General features: G+C 42.4%; 1 protein-coding gene and 1 long non-coding RNA gene across 4 annotated transcripts in view; one reads left to right on the top strand and one right to left on the bottom strand.

Annotated features, from left to right (window-relative positions):
• Positions 1 to 2,227, bottom strand: part of TOX (thymocyte selection associated high mobility group box) — a 220,524-nt gene extending 218,297 nt beyond the window's left edge. For 2 of the 3 annotated variants that reach the window (XM_071553101.1, XM_071553102.1), the window contains exon 1: positions 1,751 to 2,227. In XM_071553101.1, coding sequence (XP_071409202.1) covers positions 1,751 to 1,852 — 102 coding nt within the window. In that variant the 5' untranslated portion in view covers positions 1,853 to 2,227. Of the gene's footprint in view, positions 1 to 199; positions 344 to 1,750 lie in introns of those variants that run through there. The other variant, XM_071553100.1, reaches the window with a different exon arrangement.
• Positions 2,081 to 10,691, top strand: LOC139670953 (uncharacterized). The gene is made up of 3 exons (XR_011697615.1): positions 2,081 to 2,147; positions 9,993 to 10,075; positions 10,342 to 10,691. It is a non-coding gene; the product is annotated as an uncharacterized lncRNA (long non-coding RNA).
• The last annotated feature ends 2,641 nt before the right edge of the window (positions 10,692 to 13,332 follow it).

Here is a 13,332-nt window from a genome sequence, read left to right as displayed (position 1 = left end):
CAGCAAGCCACAGAAGAAAGGCAGCAGTAGCCCATGATTACTCTGAGCACTAACAAAAATATAATGTACACATAAATGCTCCTACACATCCGAACTCTTCCTGCTGCACAAAGTTCACTCCTGGCACAAACTTCCGATCTACCGGGCAGGTTTGACAATGCTGCAAAATAGTTACTTAAAACAGCGCTAACAGTCATACCTCTGGGATCTCTCTTGAAATATCCTTAGGCATCCACCACAAAGGGCCAGATTTATCCCTGGATTCTATAACTCCATTGAGTATATGTGAAATGCAGCCAGGATGAATTTGGTCCTTTCTGTTGTGATTGGTAGATGCGACCATGTGGGAAATCTTTCCGGAAAACTGAGAGGGCTTCACCCGGGCGCCGCAGCCTCCCGCGCCTCAGCACAGACACACGCTATTTTGCTGTTTCTCTCTGAATCGAGGCAGCTGCCCGGGATGAAAGGGACGGCTCGGAACGTCTCTCTGACACTTAAGACCGTCACAATAGCCGGGCGCGGGACCGGGCTGTCCGCCGCGGGCCGGGCCAGTCCCTGCGCCCCGCCAGTGCCCGCGCCCCGCCACCGCCGCCCTCCGCACCCGCGGCCGACCCTGCGCAGCCTGCGCACGGCGGGGTTTACGCTCCGAAGAGCCATCTGCTGCCGCCGGCCGCCACGGGCTGCCTCGGCGGGCTCCCAAACAAGCGCCCGAGCGCGCAGGTTTGAACACATCGTTCTCTCCGGGCTTGCTCCCCGTTGGCCGGGGTGTGCTCAAAGGAGTGCTCTGGGCAACTCGCACTTCCCGATCATTTCCTACGGCCAGCGTTTTATTCATGTGCAAAGCTCGTTCCGTAACAGCAGAGAAAGTCCAGCTCATGCATAAGCACCAGCTGGCTCAGGCCACAGCGGCAGTAACAATGAAGGAACCCCAGCCCCCGTCCTCGGCAGCAAAAGTCACGCAAAGTGCTCCGGGATCGCAGCACCAAACTCTCGGAACCGGACTCGGGATTTGGGCTAGCGAGAGCCTTCTCCGCCCTTCCTCCTTCCTCGGGGCTCGGAAACCTAAAACTTAGATGTCCTCAGGTACTGATCCTATTTGCAGAGGTTTAATCAAGTTACAGAGAAAGTGGTGAGGCAGTTGCACAGCCGGGACAAAGTCAAGCCAGTGTTCTGCACCGACTTGTCACCAGTATACACACTTACTGTGCATATAGAGAGATATGTGTGTACGTATGTCACACACACACACACACACACACACACAAACATACACAGATACACAAACGTGCTCCCGGCACCGCCAAGTACCGGTTTGACACATGAATTGCGGGGCAGAGTTTCTGCCGGGTTGTGGTGGGCGCTAATCTTTCTCATTAACAGCAGCCCTGGAAATTCAAGTCCCGCGCATCAACATCCCCGTCCACGCTGTTTCACCGAAAAGATGTTACGGAAAATGCCTCCCCCACCCACCCCCCCGCTCCAGCCGCCCGCCCCCAGACTACTCCGGGGGTTTAATTTGGGGTGCCTGCGGGGGAGCCGCTGTGTGTCCCGGCGGCACCGCGCCGCGGCGGGCGGCACTGCGCTCCCCAAACCCCAAACCCCGGCAAGTGCCGCTGCCCTCCCTCCGCCTCGCCGGGGAACTTGGTGCGCCGCTCGCCAAAGCACAGCGCCCGCTCATGCAACGCGACGCGACAACAGCACACACCGACAGCACAGATAAAAACCTCGGACAACACAAAACACGAGTCACCTTGTTGCAATAGTAGGGGTCCAGGCAGGGGGAAGGTCCCAAACAAGGCGTATCAGGAGCGGCTGCAGGCTGAGGAGGTGGTGAATAAAATCTTACGTCCATTTCACTAAAACATCAAGCAAACTCCTTTTTTTCTTTTGGTCGTTAATGCTGGTGCAAAAAAGGGGTGTATGTGTGAGTGTATGTGTGTGTGAGGGAAGGGGGGGGACACACAAGACTGAGAAGAATAAAAAAGAGGTGCCTGACTTCAGTAGTCAAACACCTTCCCTGCCTCACATCCGTTTGTGGTTTGTAAAGAGAGAGAGGAGAGGAAAAAAAAAATCTCTTCCAAAAAAGCACCGGTCTGCAGATGCCTGCGAGAGAACCCACGAACCCTCCTTCTTCTACGGCAGGGCAGGTAACTTCCAGTACTTATTGTTTCCCCCACGCATCGGCACCGGGGCGCTCGCTCCGTGCGTGCCGCTCTTTATGGGAGTCTCGGAGTTGGTTCGCTTCTACTTCCCTCCCTCCCTCTCGATCGCTCCCTCTGTTCTTTTCCCGTTCTATTTATTGTTGTTGTTGTTGTTATTTATTTGGTTAGTTTTGGTGGTGGTGTGTTTTGGTTGCCCTCCACAGTGAGGAATGGGCCCTTGGGTGGGGGGAGTTTCGGGGGGGGGGCGGCGACAGCGGCCGGGCCCCCGCGCACCCCCGGCGGGAGCGCAGCGGCGAGGCGCTGGAATGGCCGCCCGGCTCGGCCCGGCCCGGCCCGGCTCGGCTCGGCTCGGCTCGGCTCGGCACGGTTCGGCGGCAGGGGACGCCCCGCGCTCCGCGGCTGAGCCGCTGCTCCGAGTGTGCCTCACACAAAGGGACCGGCGACGGAAGAGCCATTTGCGGCCGCCGGGGCCGGGGCTGGGAGCCGCGGAAAGGGGGCGCTGCCGCGCCCGCCATCCCGCCGCCGTCCCCGCCCTTTCCCGCCCGCCCTCCCCACCCGGCTCTCGGCGCCGCCCGGCCCCTCCGTTACTATGGCATCCCGGCCGCGGAGCGGGGCCGGGGCAGGCGGCAGGAGAGAGGGGGCGCTGGGCCGGCCCCAGCCGCCAGCACGTCCTGTGAGGTGCCTCTGTGAGACCCGCGGCCCACCTCCACCGCCGTGCTGCAAAGAGGGGCTCAGGCTTCCCTGGCAGCCCCCGCCACCTGTGTCGAGCTGCCAGCAGAGCCCGTAGTCTCCAGTGCCAACAGAGTGAAAGCCATCGGCCAGAGCATGTGGTGGCAGAAACGCAGCGATCCATGTGCATGTCCCAGAAAGCAGGAAACAAGCAGAAAGTGAAAAGCACCAGTGAGGTATCTCGTCAGCCTCGTCTGCCCCTCGGATCGTGGTGCTTGAACCTGGCCGTGCTGTGGGCAGAGCTGACACTGGCACCGCAGGGAAACTTGAGATAGATGGGCAAACTCACAGGGGAGGAAGGAAAGGGAAGAGAACAGGGTAGGAAAAATGAAGAGGAGCTCAATTGGCTACAAACACAGGTGCTGACAAAGGAAAGTTCGGAATCCAGTGGGGTATGGGAGAGGGATTGATGAGCAAAACAAGGTTGAACAGGCAAAAACTATGAAAGAAAGAGTGACTTCAAGACACCATGAGCAATCTCACTGGGTTTCCTGCTGAGTCCCTGGTAGTTTTAATCAGGACAGAAAGGATGGAAGAGAAAGGATACAGGAAGGACACTATACTGAGCTTAGATAATGCCCAACAGAGGAATTGTGTTATGAAAAGAAAGGAATGCCTTATCCCTCTTTAAATAAAAACAAATTAGTGAGTGCCATGCAGCTGAGATGATGATGATGATTAACAGGAATGGTTACATCTATCAGTACTCATGAACATTTCCATCACAAAACACTTGGAACTTTTAAGATTTTTAATGCACATTGTTACACAAACGTGTCTTCTTGTCACTGAAAACAAATCTACAGTAAAGATTTTAAGGGAATTCAGCATTAAGGGGGAGAAAATCACAAATTTCAGGTGAATAAGTCAATGTTTATGTAAGTATATAGATATACGTATACACAGAGATGTATAATCTGCACCTCAGATATTTTGATACTGTAAAAATGAGTCCTTCAAGACAATATTAAGTCATTACTTTATTCAATGTCTAACAACCTGATTTCAGTAAAGTCTAATTATCTGGAAAAATACATAAGTAATGTAAATGAAACTATGGAGAAAATGGGTCTGAAGCAATATTCCTATTTCAGGGTTATTTGATCAAAAACATATCTGAAGATTCTTGGTTGTCAATTCTACACAGTTTAAGTCTGATGGTAATAAATGTTTTTCTTAAACATGCAATTACAAAAGGATCTCAGTTGCTTTCTTTTTAATTATGTTTGAAACCCTTATGGCCCTGGAGAAAAGCTTGAAAACATGACCTAGAAAAAGCTCCAGAAAGCAAAGGAAAAGACATTAACATATTTAAAAAAAAAAAAAAAGGCCATCATGATTTTTTGGCATCTGACTCATTATTTTGCATGTTTGGGATTAGACATTTTGAAAGTTAAAAAATCCTAAAAAAGACTTTCCTTTGCAAGAAATGTACTTGATGCCTGACAGATTTATCACTGCTGCAAATGGCTGATATGTGGACCATAATTTGACAAAGTGAATGGGAGCCAGATTGCAAGCTCTGTATTGGAAAGCTGCTGTTGAGAAACTTGTTATTCATGGACAGTGGATTAGTTTTCAGCCTGTTGTGAAGAGAAGTGGTAGAGATATACCAGTTCTAGATGAGTTGGTCTAGGCAGCTGATGTATGCAGGCACAGCAATGCTAATGTCAAGCTGGAGATGTCAATATCAGAATGACTAGAACATCTACTAATAAAAACTAGAGAATTAGCTTTTTATTTATTCAAAATATTACTGTCTATTGCCTTAAGAAAGGCTTCCAGTTCCTAGGAGTCTGTAGGAGTTTACAACTGTACCATTTGCTTGGTACAGCACTTCAGGTTATTTTCAGCACTTAATGATGCAGGCCCTGAGAGGTTATAAAATTTTTCCTTCTACTTACAGAGATTATTTAATCATTGAGATGGTAAAAACACCTGAGATTTGTGACAGTTACCTGTACAGTTTGTAAAAATCAAAAAGCTATATATTAATTCATTAACTGTTCTTTAGTTTTGTAGGGCACTTTTTCTCTAGGGTTTTCAAAACAATGCATTTGTGCAGACCGGAAGCAAAAATGTTAATACTATTGTAGGGTTTTCCTCTGTGGACAGAAAGCAAGTCCCTTTGCAGGATAATTCAGTGGTATACCACACTTGGCCGCTTTAGCTCATGGAAGTGCATTTTTTGGAAAAAAGTTACAACAGATTTTAAAAAATGAACCAGTTTTTAGAAGCTTAAAAAGAAGGAACATTTGTTCAGAAGGGCACTAAGTTTTTAAAGCCATTCAACATTCAAGTGAATGTCTCCAAAATAGTCTTGAAAGAAGTTCCTATACCAGCATATGAGAACAGTATCATTGCGTTTCTCATATAAATAGGAAAAAGTGCCTTGAGGAACATGATCTGTATATGCCAATACTAAAACAGTTATTCTTTTAAATGCTCTCTGCTGGAGTTAGACTACTTAGTGTGACTATTCTCCATGCAATGGAGAACTCATATAACATTCCTTGCCAAACAGCGTTGTGGATGCAAGAAGTTTACATAGCTGACTGGAGACCTAAGGAGGTCTTTAGGCAGACAAACCATAAATGGATCAGTCACTCCACTGGGCTGAAAATAGCTGGAGGTAGAGACATGTGGGTGGGGAATGGGGGAAAGTGTTGTACATGTTTGCCCTCAGTTCGGGCTCTCATGCTTAAAGCCATCACTGGGGGCAGAGTACGGTAGGGCAGACCCTTGGTGTGAACCAGTCCAGCCATTTGCACATTCTCATTGAAGCTCTGCAGTGGTCAGACAATAAGAATTAAAAGTAAGTATGGGTGAGATGACAGGTTATTTTCTTGTATCCCCTAGTGTCTGACCCACCTGCTCTGTCTAGTATGTTGGTGGCCATCAGCAGGCATAACTCATGTTCTCAGCCAAAGAGAAACAGAAGTATCTTCGTTTACAAAACAATCTAGCCCAACATCTTTTTTATTTAGTCTCACACATATATATCCAGTTTTGTTTGGAATATCCAGATGTCTCGTCATCTTTTATAAAGAGCAGACTTCTTGATTTTTCTAGGAAGAAGGAAATGTCAGACTGTGGTGTTGGCTTATTATTTATTATACCTAGACTAGGCATCACAAGAATCTTCTCATGAGGCTGGCTCTTCTTTAAAGAAAAGTTTTCTCTTTTTTTTAAAAAGAGCTAGATTGGAAAATCATTTTGCTTCTTGTTTTGTGGCCTGTACTTTGGTGTCCTGGAGGGACAGATAAGCGAAAAAGAGGAACAATGAGATTTTGCTGGGAAAATCCCTCCTGCTGAATTTTTTGATTTACTTACTATCTCACAGGACTGTTTACCTTTCAGAACAAAGGTCAATACTCATCAATTTCTAGATAGTAGTTAATTAAATAATAACAGGATGAAGGGTCTATCCCTTTTATGTGGAAGTCCTCTTTTATGTTCTTAAACTGGGTGTGACACTTGAATCTGGAAAGATGCAAAAGATAATGATATTAAGATTACAGAGTATTTTAAAAAATTAATCTGGTCTTATCATCAGAATGAATTTAAATCCTTTTCCAAATTGATTCATTTTAAGTGTTGACATTGTGTGCATTTATAAGTGAGCATAAATCAATGTGAAAAAAATATTTTCAATATGGTATCAAGGCTTAATGGTGGTGATATATATTTCAGAGTATTTACACAGTTTATAAGGCTACCTAATAGTGTGTCAAACCAAGTGTTACCAAATATGTGATGAAAGAGGTAGCTATTTTATTATTTATTATTTTATTATTTATTCATTTGTGGTGAAAATGGTAGGCTCCAAATTATACACTTCTATAAAAATAAATTGTTCACTATAAGGAAGTGAAGATCACTGTAAAGTTAAGGAAAGCTCCTGACTTCCCTTTGCTACAAAACAGAGAGGAAACTTGAGTATGGATATATCTTCTCATTCCAAACAAATGATACACAGCCAGTTTAACAGCTAGAGGGGGAACAGGCACATGGATTGAAGTTGAGCTGTGTTTTACATCTCAGAAAAGGTTCTTACACACTCATGTGCCATTGCCCAAAGTAGGAATTAGGCACAAAACATTTCACAGAATCAAGAACTTAAATAACCGTGAGAGAAATATGAAAGTGTAAAATTCACCTTGCATATTTGCAGATTTGATCCATTCCCATATGTTTCAAAGACACTGCCAGCTGGTTCAATTCAGGTTACCAAATTTAATGTGGCCTTGCAGACATACAAAAGGAAGGCCAGTCTCAAAAGAAAACATTTTAGTGGACCTTAGAATCAGATTATTTCTCATGGTCAGAGAAATAAAGGGAAACATGAAGTTCCTTTTTCCTTTATTTCCTATTTTATCAAGTCATTTTATATGAGATACGCTGTCCACATGGTATGCAGGAAGGCTCAAAAATACATCACAGAATGGTGTATGCTAGTTCTCTATTGCAAGACATACCCAAGTGTTTGGGTTGCCAGTTTTTCACTCTTCCACTTATCTTGTTAAATCTTGTTAAATCAATCGTGAACCATCCAGACGTATAAGGGATCAGAAATTTTTGGTTTTGTGCTGGTTTTTCCTGAAGCATACTGGAGGACTTTACTAGAGTTTTAGAGACATAGAGTTTTTTTAAGGAAGTTTGTGTTTTCAACAATTTATTTTGGAGTTTAAAAAGCCTGTCTAAAGGCATTTTGTTTTTAAATCCAAAAAGTGAGTATTGATATAAATTGTATAAATGTTATATCTGGGGACTGTATCATATACAGATATCTTGAGAAAAAAATCAATTGATACCATTAAAACAACCTATCTGTATTTGTTGTAGGTATTTTACAAATGTACATATGAATATGTCCACTGAATAATCAGGAGAAAGAAAAGACAGAACAGAGACTGGTCACAAGCAGAGTCAAGACTAGCCTGTATCACCAGTTTTTCTGTAGCATTCATCAGGGAATTCTCATCTGCAAGACAGATACCAATCAGGTGATTAATCAGTTTTCAGTTCAGAAAAATTATGTCATCATTCTCCTATTTGATGAATTACAAAATAGAGCTGAATTGCCCCTGCATGAGCTCTCCCGGCACGATGAAATCTTTACAGGTTACTTAAAAACTCTTCTTTTCTGTGCTCTGCTGCCTCAGATGTTTTTTGCTAGAGAAAAGTTTTTGTTGTCCTTTATACTGACAAGGTCTCTGTGAAGAGATGGCTGCTTCTTAAATCTTCAAGCAAGGTGCATCTTTCAGCAGGAGGCTCCCAACCCATTATGAAAAAAGTAGCCTATGTACCCTCTTCTAGGTGATTTTAACTGTATTTCAAGCTCACAGTTATATGTATTAATAGAGATAGATCCAAACTCTATTCTCTCTGAAAACATATATACATAGCAGAGAGTTCACAGAGTAAAAAAATATTTTTAGAGCTAGAAACTATTAGAGCTAGTATATTTTTGTTTTCATTTTACTTTTTTCACTAGAGAAAGTAAAAAGTGAAATGACTCAGTTGAATTTATGCTCCTCCCTTAGGGACTTATGTTTACCATCAGAATAGTACCATACAAGGGGCACAGTTGGCATTTCAAGTGCAGAAGGTAGTGACAGAGCTATAGTAAACATATGCTGGGAGTTTCCATTAGAGCTTACTGTTGTAGCAAATAAATCCAGTCCCCTTCACTCTTAATAGGCTGATACAGATACATCATCATGTGTCATCCATAATCAGTTTTTAAGGAATGTAATAAACTTTTGGACTTCTGGACTGAAAACAAAATTTCTTTCTTTGCTGAGATTTCAACGTTTTTCTGGTAGATCTCCAGGAACTTCAGATCCCCTTTCTCAAAATGATAAGGGCTTTTTTTCTGAATGGGTCTGTCCCTCTCAAGTCTAATAAAAACTATGTCTTCCTCTTCTGGGCTTTCTAATTTGACAGTTTCTTGTCATAGCTTTGTTCCACAATAAAAATAAAAAACCTCTGGGTGTTAAAAGAAGTCCTTGGAAAACTGTGAGCGATAGTCAGCATATACAGAACGTATCAGAATTGGTCTGACTGACCGTGGCAGCAACAGGAGATCACCATTTCTCATGGATAAGCTTTTCTTGAATGTCTGTCTTTTATGCTGTATAAGGCAGACCCTTTCTGGATCAAGGCTGCTACTACTACTACTTTCTGCTTCTTTTACTCTCTGTTATGGGTTTAGCTAGGTGTGGGCCTAAATTTAGGCTTTAGATTTCAGAGTAGGCCTATGACTATCAGCTGACTTGATCTGGGCTGGACTAGCTGACAGCTGACTACTACTGACCAATGGTATTCCATACCATATTCCAACATCATCTCAAAATATAAAAGCCAGAGTAGGAGAGGTTTCTCAGTTGGCATCATGGCTACAGTCCTGAGAGGACGTGCTGCTGCTGTGGTGCTCTGCTGGGCCTTGGCTGGTGCCCACTGCTACTTCTCATTTTGTTTGCGTTCAGGGAAGTAGAAGCATTTTATTGTTATTCTCTCTCTTTTGCCTCGCTGAGTGTCTTTTAAGGTGATTTATGAATCTAGGGTGAAGGAATCTGTCTTCAGTGGGAAGTAGAAAATTGTTATTTCTAACTTGTGTAAGTGTGTGTTATATTGTAGTTTTCTTTTAATTTTCTCCTTTCTGTATAAATATATAAACTTAGTGTGAGTTTCCAGGTTTTTTTTTCTTTCTCCTTTTTCTCGGCGGGGGGAGGGAGTCACTGACACTCTGTATTGGGCAGTTGGCATTTTGTCAGCTCAACCCAAGACACACTAAGAGAGATTGTCTACTATTTTTGAATATTATCTGTTTAAGGAATATCTTCATTTCTCATAATCCTCAAAATCCTGTGTCTTGTTCTATGGTATCTTAAGCTAAATCTACAACAGCAGTATTATTTTAAAGTCTTATATTCTTTTGTTGTAGATTATTTGTTTGAGGATTTTGTATGTTTTACTTATATCACAGTCAAACTGCAGAGATTACTGTTTGTGGATGTCCTCCAAATCATGTCCCTTTACTCTGTCTACCAGAGAGTAATCAAATCTTGTTGGAATGACCATTGTCCTATTTTTTAGCAGTTTACAGGAGTAGCAGTTGAAGGGAATAAGGACTCTGCATTGATTGTTCATCTTTAAAACCAGACTCTTCAGTACTATGTGTAAGTTCGAGTTGAATATACTTGTTAATCAGATGCTATGAAACATGTGGAGGGGGAGCCCAAAGCCACATTTTAAATTATCAAGTTTCTAACAATTTGTTGGATGCATATAAATATATAAGAACTGCATAATGCACTGACAATAACTAAGTAAAAAAATATTCAAAGTAGAAGAGAGTAAGAAGAAATTCAGACTTGCTTATAGTTGTAGAATGTAGGAAAAAAAATATTCATCCTCCTAAGATACCCTTCTCCATCCCTTGCAGTAGTTTCCCTGCTTTGAAGTTTTCTTGAGAAGGCACAACTTGCAATTTGCCCAAGATGTCATCAGGCCCAAACCACTGTGCCAGAGGACAGGAGGTGATTTCAAAGCTGACAGCCCCCTGGAAGGATGATCTGCAAGCATCTTACTTTCTTTTGAATAAAGTGTGACCTCCACTGGTCGTTGTTGTATTCAGGAAGAGGGGGAAAAGTCTATCATGGGAAAAGGTCCCAAGGCATTTTGTGGGACAAGTCTTAGTTCAGGGTCAACTGCAAGGTTCTTATTTAGTTCACTGGAGAAATATGTAATGGTATTTACATATGTATAAGTGGAACTGCATGGGGGCAGGGGAGAGAGCTGAAACATGTGCTTACACTTGCTGAGAGTCATGCACATCCTACATCTGCCTGCCTGTCTGTCATGAACATGGGATTTGTAAGTTATGTGTTAAAAAACAGAAATAAAACCAGCAGTTGCCAAGAATAGCAGTTGTGTACTTTTGCTTAATTTTTCTCACTTTTGTGTTTCTATAAGCATTAAAACAATGGAATAATAAAAATAACCCAAAACCAAAACAAACAAAGATAAAGACTGCCCAGGACAGAGTTTAACCCACAGAGAGGATACAAGCTGGAAGAACCTTAAAATAGAAAATACCTTTAAGGAAAAATGCACCATTCAGAAGATGTTTAAAGAATCTGAGCATTCGTATTTTCTGCTACAATGCCTAGCCACATGGAGAAAGAGAGTAAAGGGTAAGGAAGACACAATATTTCTGAATTTCCATGTCTTTTTGGATTTAAGTCAGACCCTTAACCTTACTTGAATACAGTATTTTTGTAGTTTAATATATTCCATACAGGATGTATAAAGAAGATTTAATAACTGTCTCTTAGCTGTGGTTTATCTCTACCTCAGAGAAAGCCAAAATGAGTTTCTAGTGAAATGGCTGAAAGAGCATTCATGGTAAGTCTTCTATCAAATTGTTTCCAGTCTTGCTGATTTGTAAAAGATCTTTCAGAAAGATTCTGGCTTTCCATATAGAATGTTACAGTGTGATTCTGTGCCCTAAATTTATAAAATTAAATACAAATGACCAGTGCAAGGCTATCCTGACATCCTCTACTTTTTAAAACTCTCAAGTTTACTTGCTGTCACGTGGAATTTGTGCTAGTATTGAACACAAGTTTTTCCCTCAAAAAGAAAATTATAGTGTATTGCATATTTCTGGCTGTAATAGCAATTAAATATCTTGCAAGAAACAAATCAAATCCCCAGGTTTCTCTGCCTTTTTGTTGTTCTCTTTCATAAGTGTGTCACAGATAAAGGACTAACTTTGTGAACACAGTCCTAGGGTAATAAGGACACAAAATGAACAATGCTTATGTAATTAGTCACTAGACACGAGTGTTCCAGGATAAGATCTTCTGAAGTATCATAGCAGAAATATAAATGGAATACTTAGAGTTGCTGTTGTCAGCTATTAAAACTGGAAATATTTCTGCAGCATTTCAGATTCTCTGCATAGTTTTGCATTAGACTAAGGTGTTCTTGGGGAGTTGGATTGCACAAGATCAGTTAACTATGCTCTCACTCCAGAAGCAAACTAGCCCACTGGCCCGATTTAAGGCAACAGAATCTGACTGACCAAGTCTGCTTGTGTTTTCCCTGCTTCCCTCGCCTTTTGCCTGTCTTAGGTGATATAAAGGCATCTCTTAGGTTTGAAAACACTTCAACAGTTATTCAAAATTGTAATAGATTCAGTTTCCTAACATTCCAACACAAACATTGGAGCACAGTAAACTTTAGTTGACTGGACATCAAAAGATACAAACTAGCAGTGTTCATGCAGTTACTCTCAACGGCTCCTACTGCTGAAAGCTGGGCCTACAGCCCATGTGTATTACCGTGTATCTTCCAGGAGCTTCCCAAGGTGCTCTCCATACATGCCTAAAATGTCCATACAATTTCTCTCTTAGCCTAATGGGAAGAAATTTGTTCAGGTGCACACATTATCACGCACAGCTTAAGGGATATACTCCCATAATTACTAGCACCGCTTCTAAGTCAGGAGTTAGTGCAGTCACTGCATCCAGGTGTAGGGTACTGTTACTAGTTCTGCTTTGGAACCATACTCAGATGTGCCTCTGTGCCATCTGGTGTTTCTAATTCAGGAGAATCTCTTTGTTTTCTTGTATTTTTGAAAGCTCAAAATGAAGGGTCAAGGTCTGCTTTTTCTTTTGTACAGTTGGAGTAATTTGGGAGCTCTTGTTGCTGGCATAATGAAGGTGTGGTTTTGCAATAAGTTTCAGCAAATTTAACTCTGCGCCGCTGCTGAAAATAGTGCTGCTGCTCTCCTTTCCTCCCTGCTTTAGCTGCATCTTTCTGCTGCCTCCCTAGGGAGAATGAGGTTGCTCCTGGCTTCACAATCAGCTGTGTCAGGAGCCATCTGAAAATTAGCACATGGCTCAGATCTCAGGTGGATCACTTTGGTGTTTTTGATCTGGGTCACTCTGTGGCAGCATGAGAGCTGATGATAAAACAAGAGAGAAGTATTTACTTAGGTCTGAGGCAAGGAGGGAGGGAAGGGTAGAAAGAGTGTGCCTGCCTCTTGGCACAATCCATACTTAGGTTAGCTTAAGCCAATAATAAAATTGCACCTAGGAGTCTGCTTGCTAAACTCAGAGCTGAAAAGTACTCCTGGTATTAAGAAAGACCAAACACTGGAAAATTCCAGTGTTGTTTTTTTTTTCTTAAGACTTACTTTCTGTGTAGTGTAATATCCAGAGAACTTGAAGCAGAGCCATCATAGAGGAAAAACAAATAGGAGTAGATATTGAGTGGAAACAATAGTAAGATCTAGACACATCACATAGATCCAGTCTTCCACTTTTTTCCATGTAAATCCACTCATTTTCCCTAAAACATTCTTTGGTGAGGACAATGTTTAAAATACTCTTAAACACACCAAATATTATCAAAAAGTTATACACAG

Source organism: Pithys albifrons, chromosome 4, assembly GCF_047495875.1.
Source record: "Pithys albifrons albifrons isolate INPA30051 chromosome 4, PitAlb_v1, whole genome shotgun sequence".
Taxonomy (NCBI): domain Eukaryota; kingdom Metazoa; phylum Chordata; class Aves; order Passeriformes; family Thamnophilidae; genus Pithys; species Pithys albifrons.
This window is presented reverse-complemented; position numbering and strand designations above follow the sequence as displayed.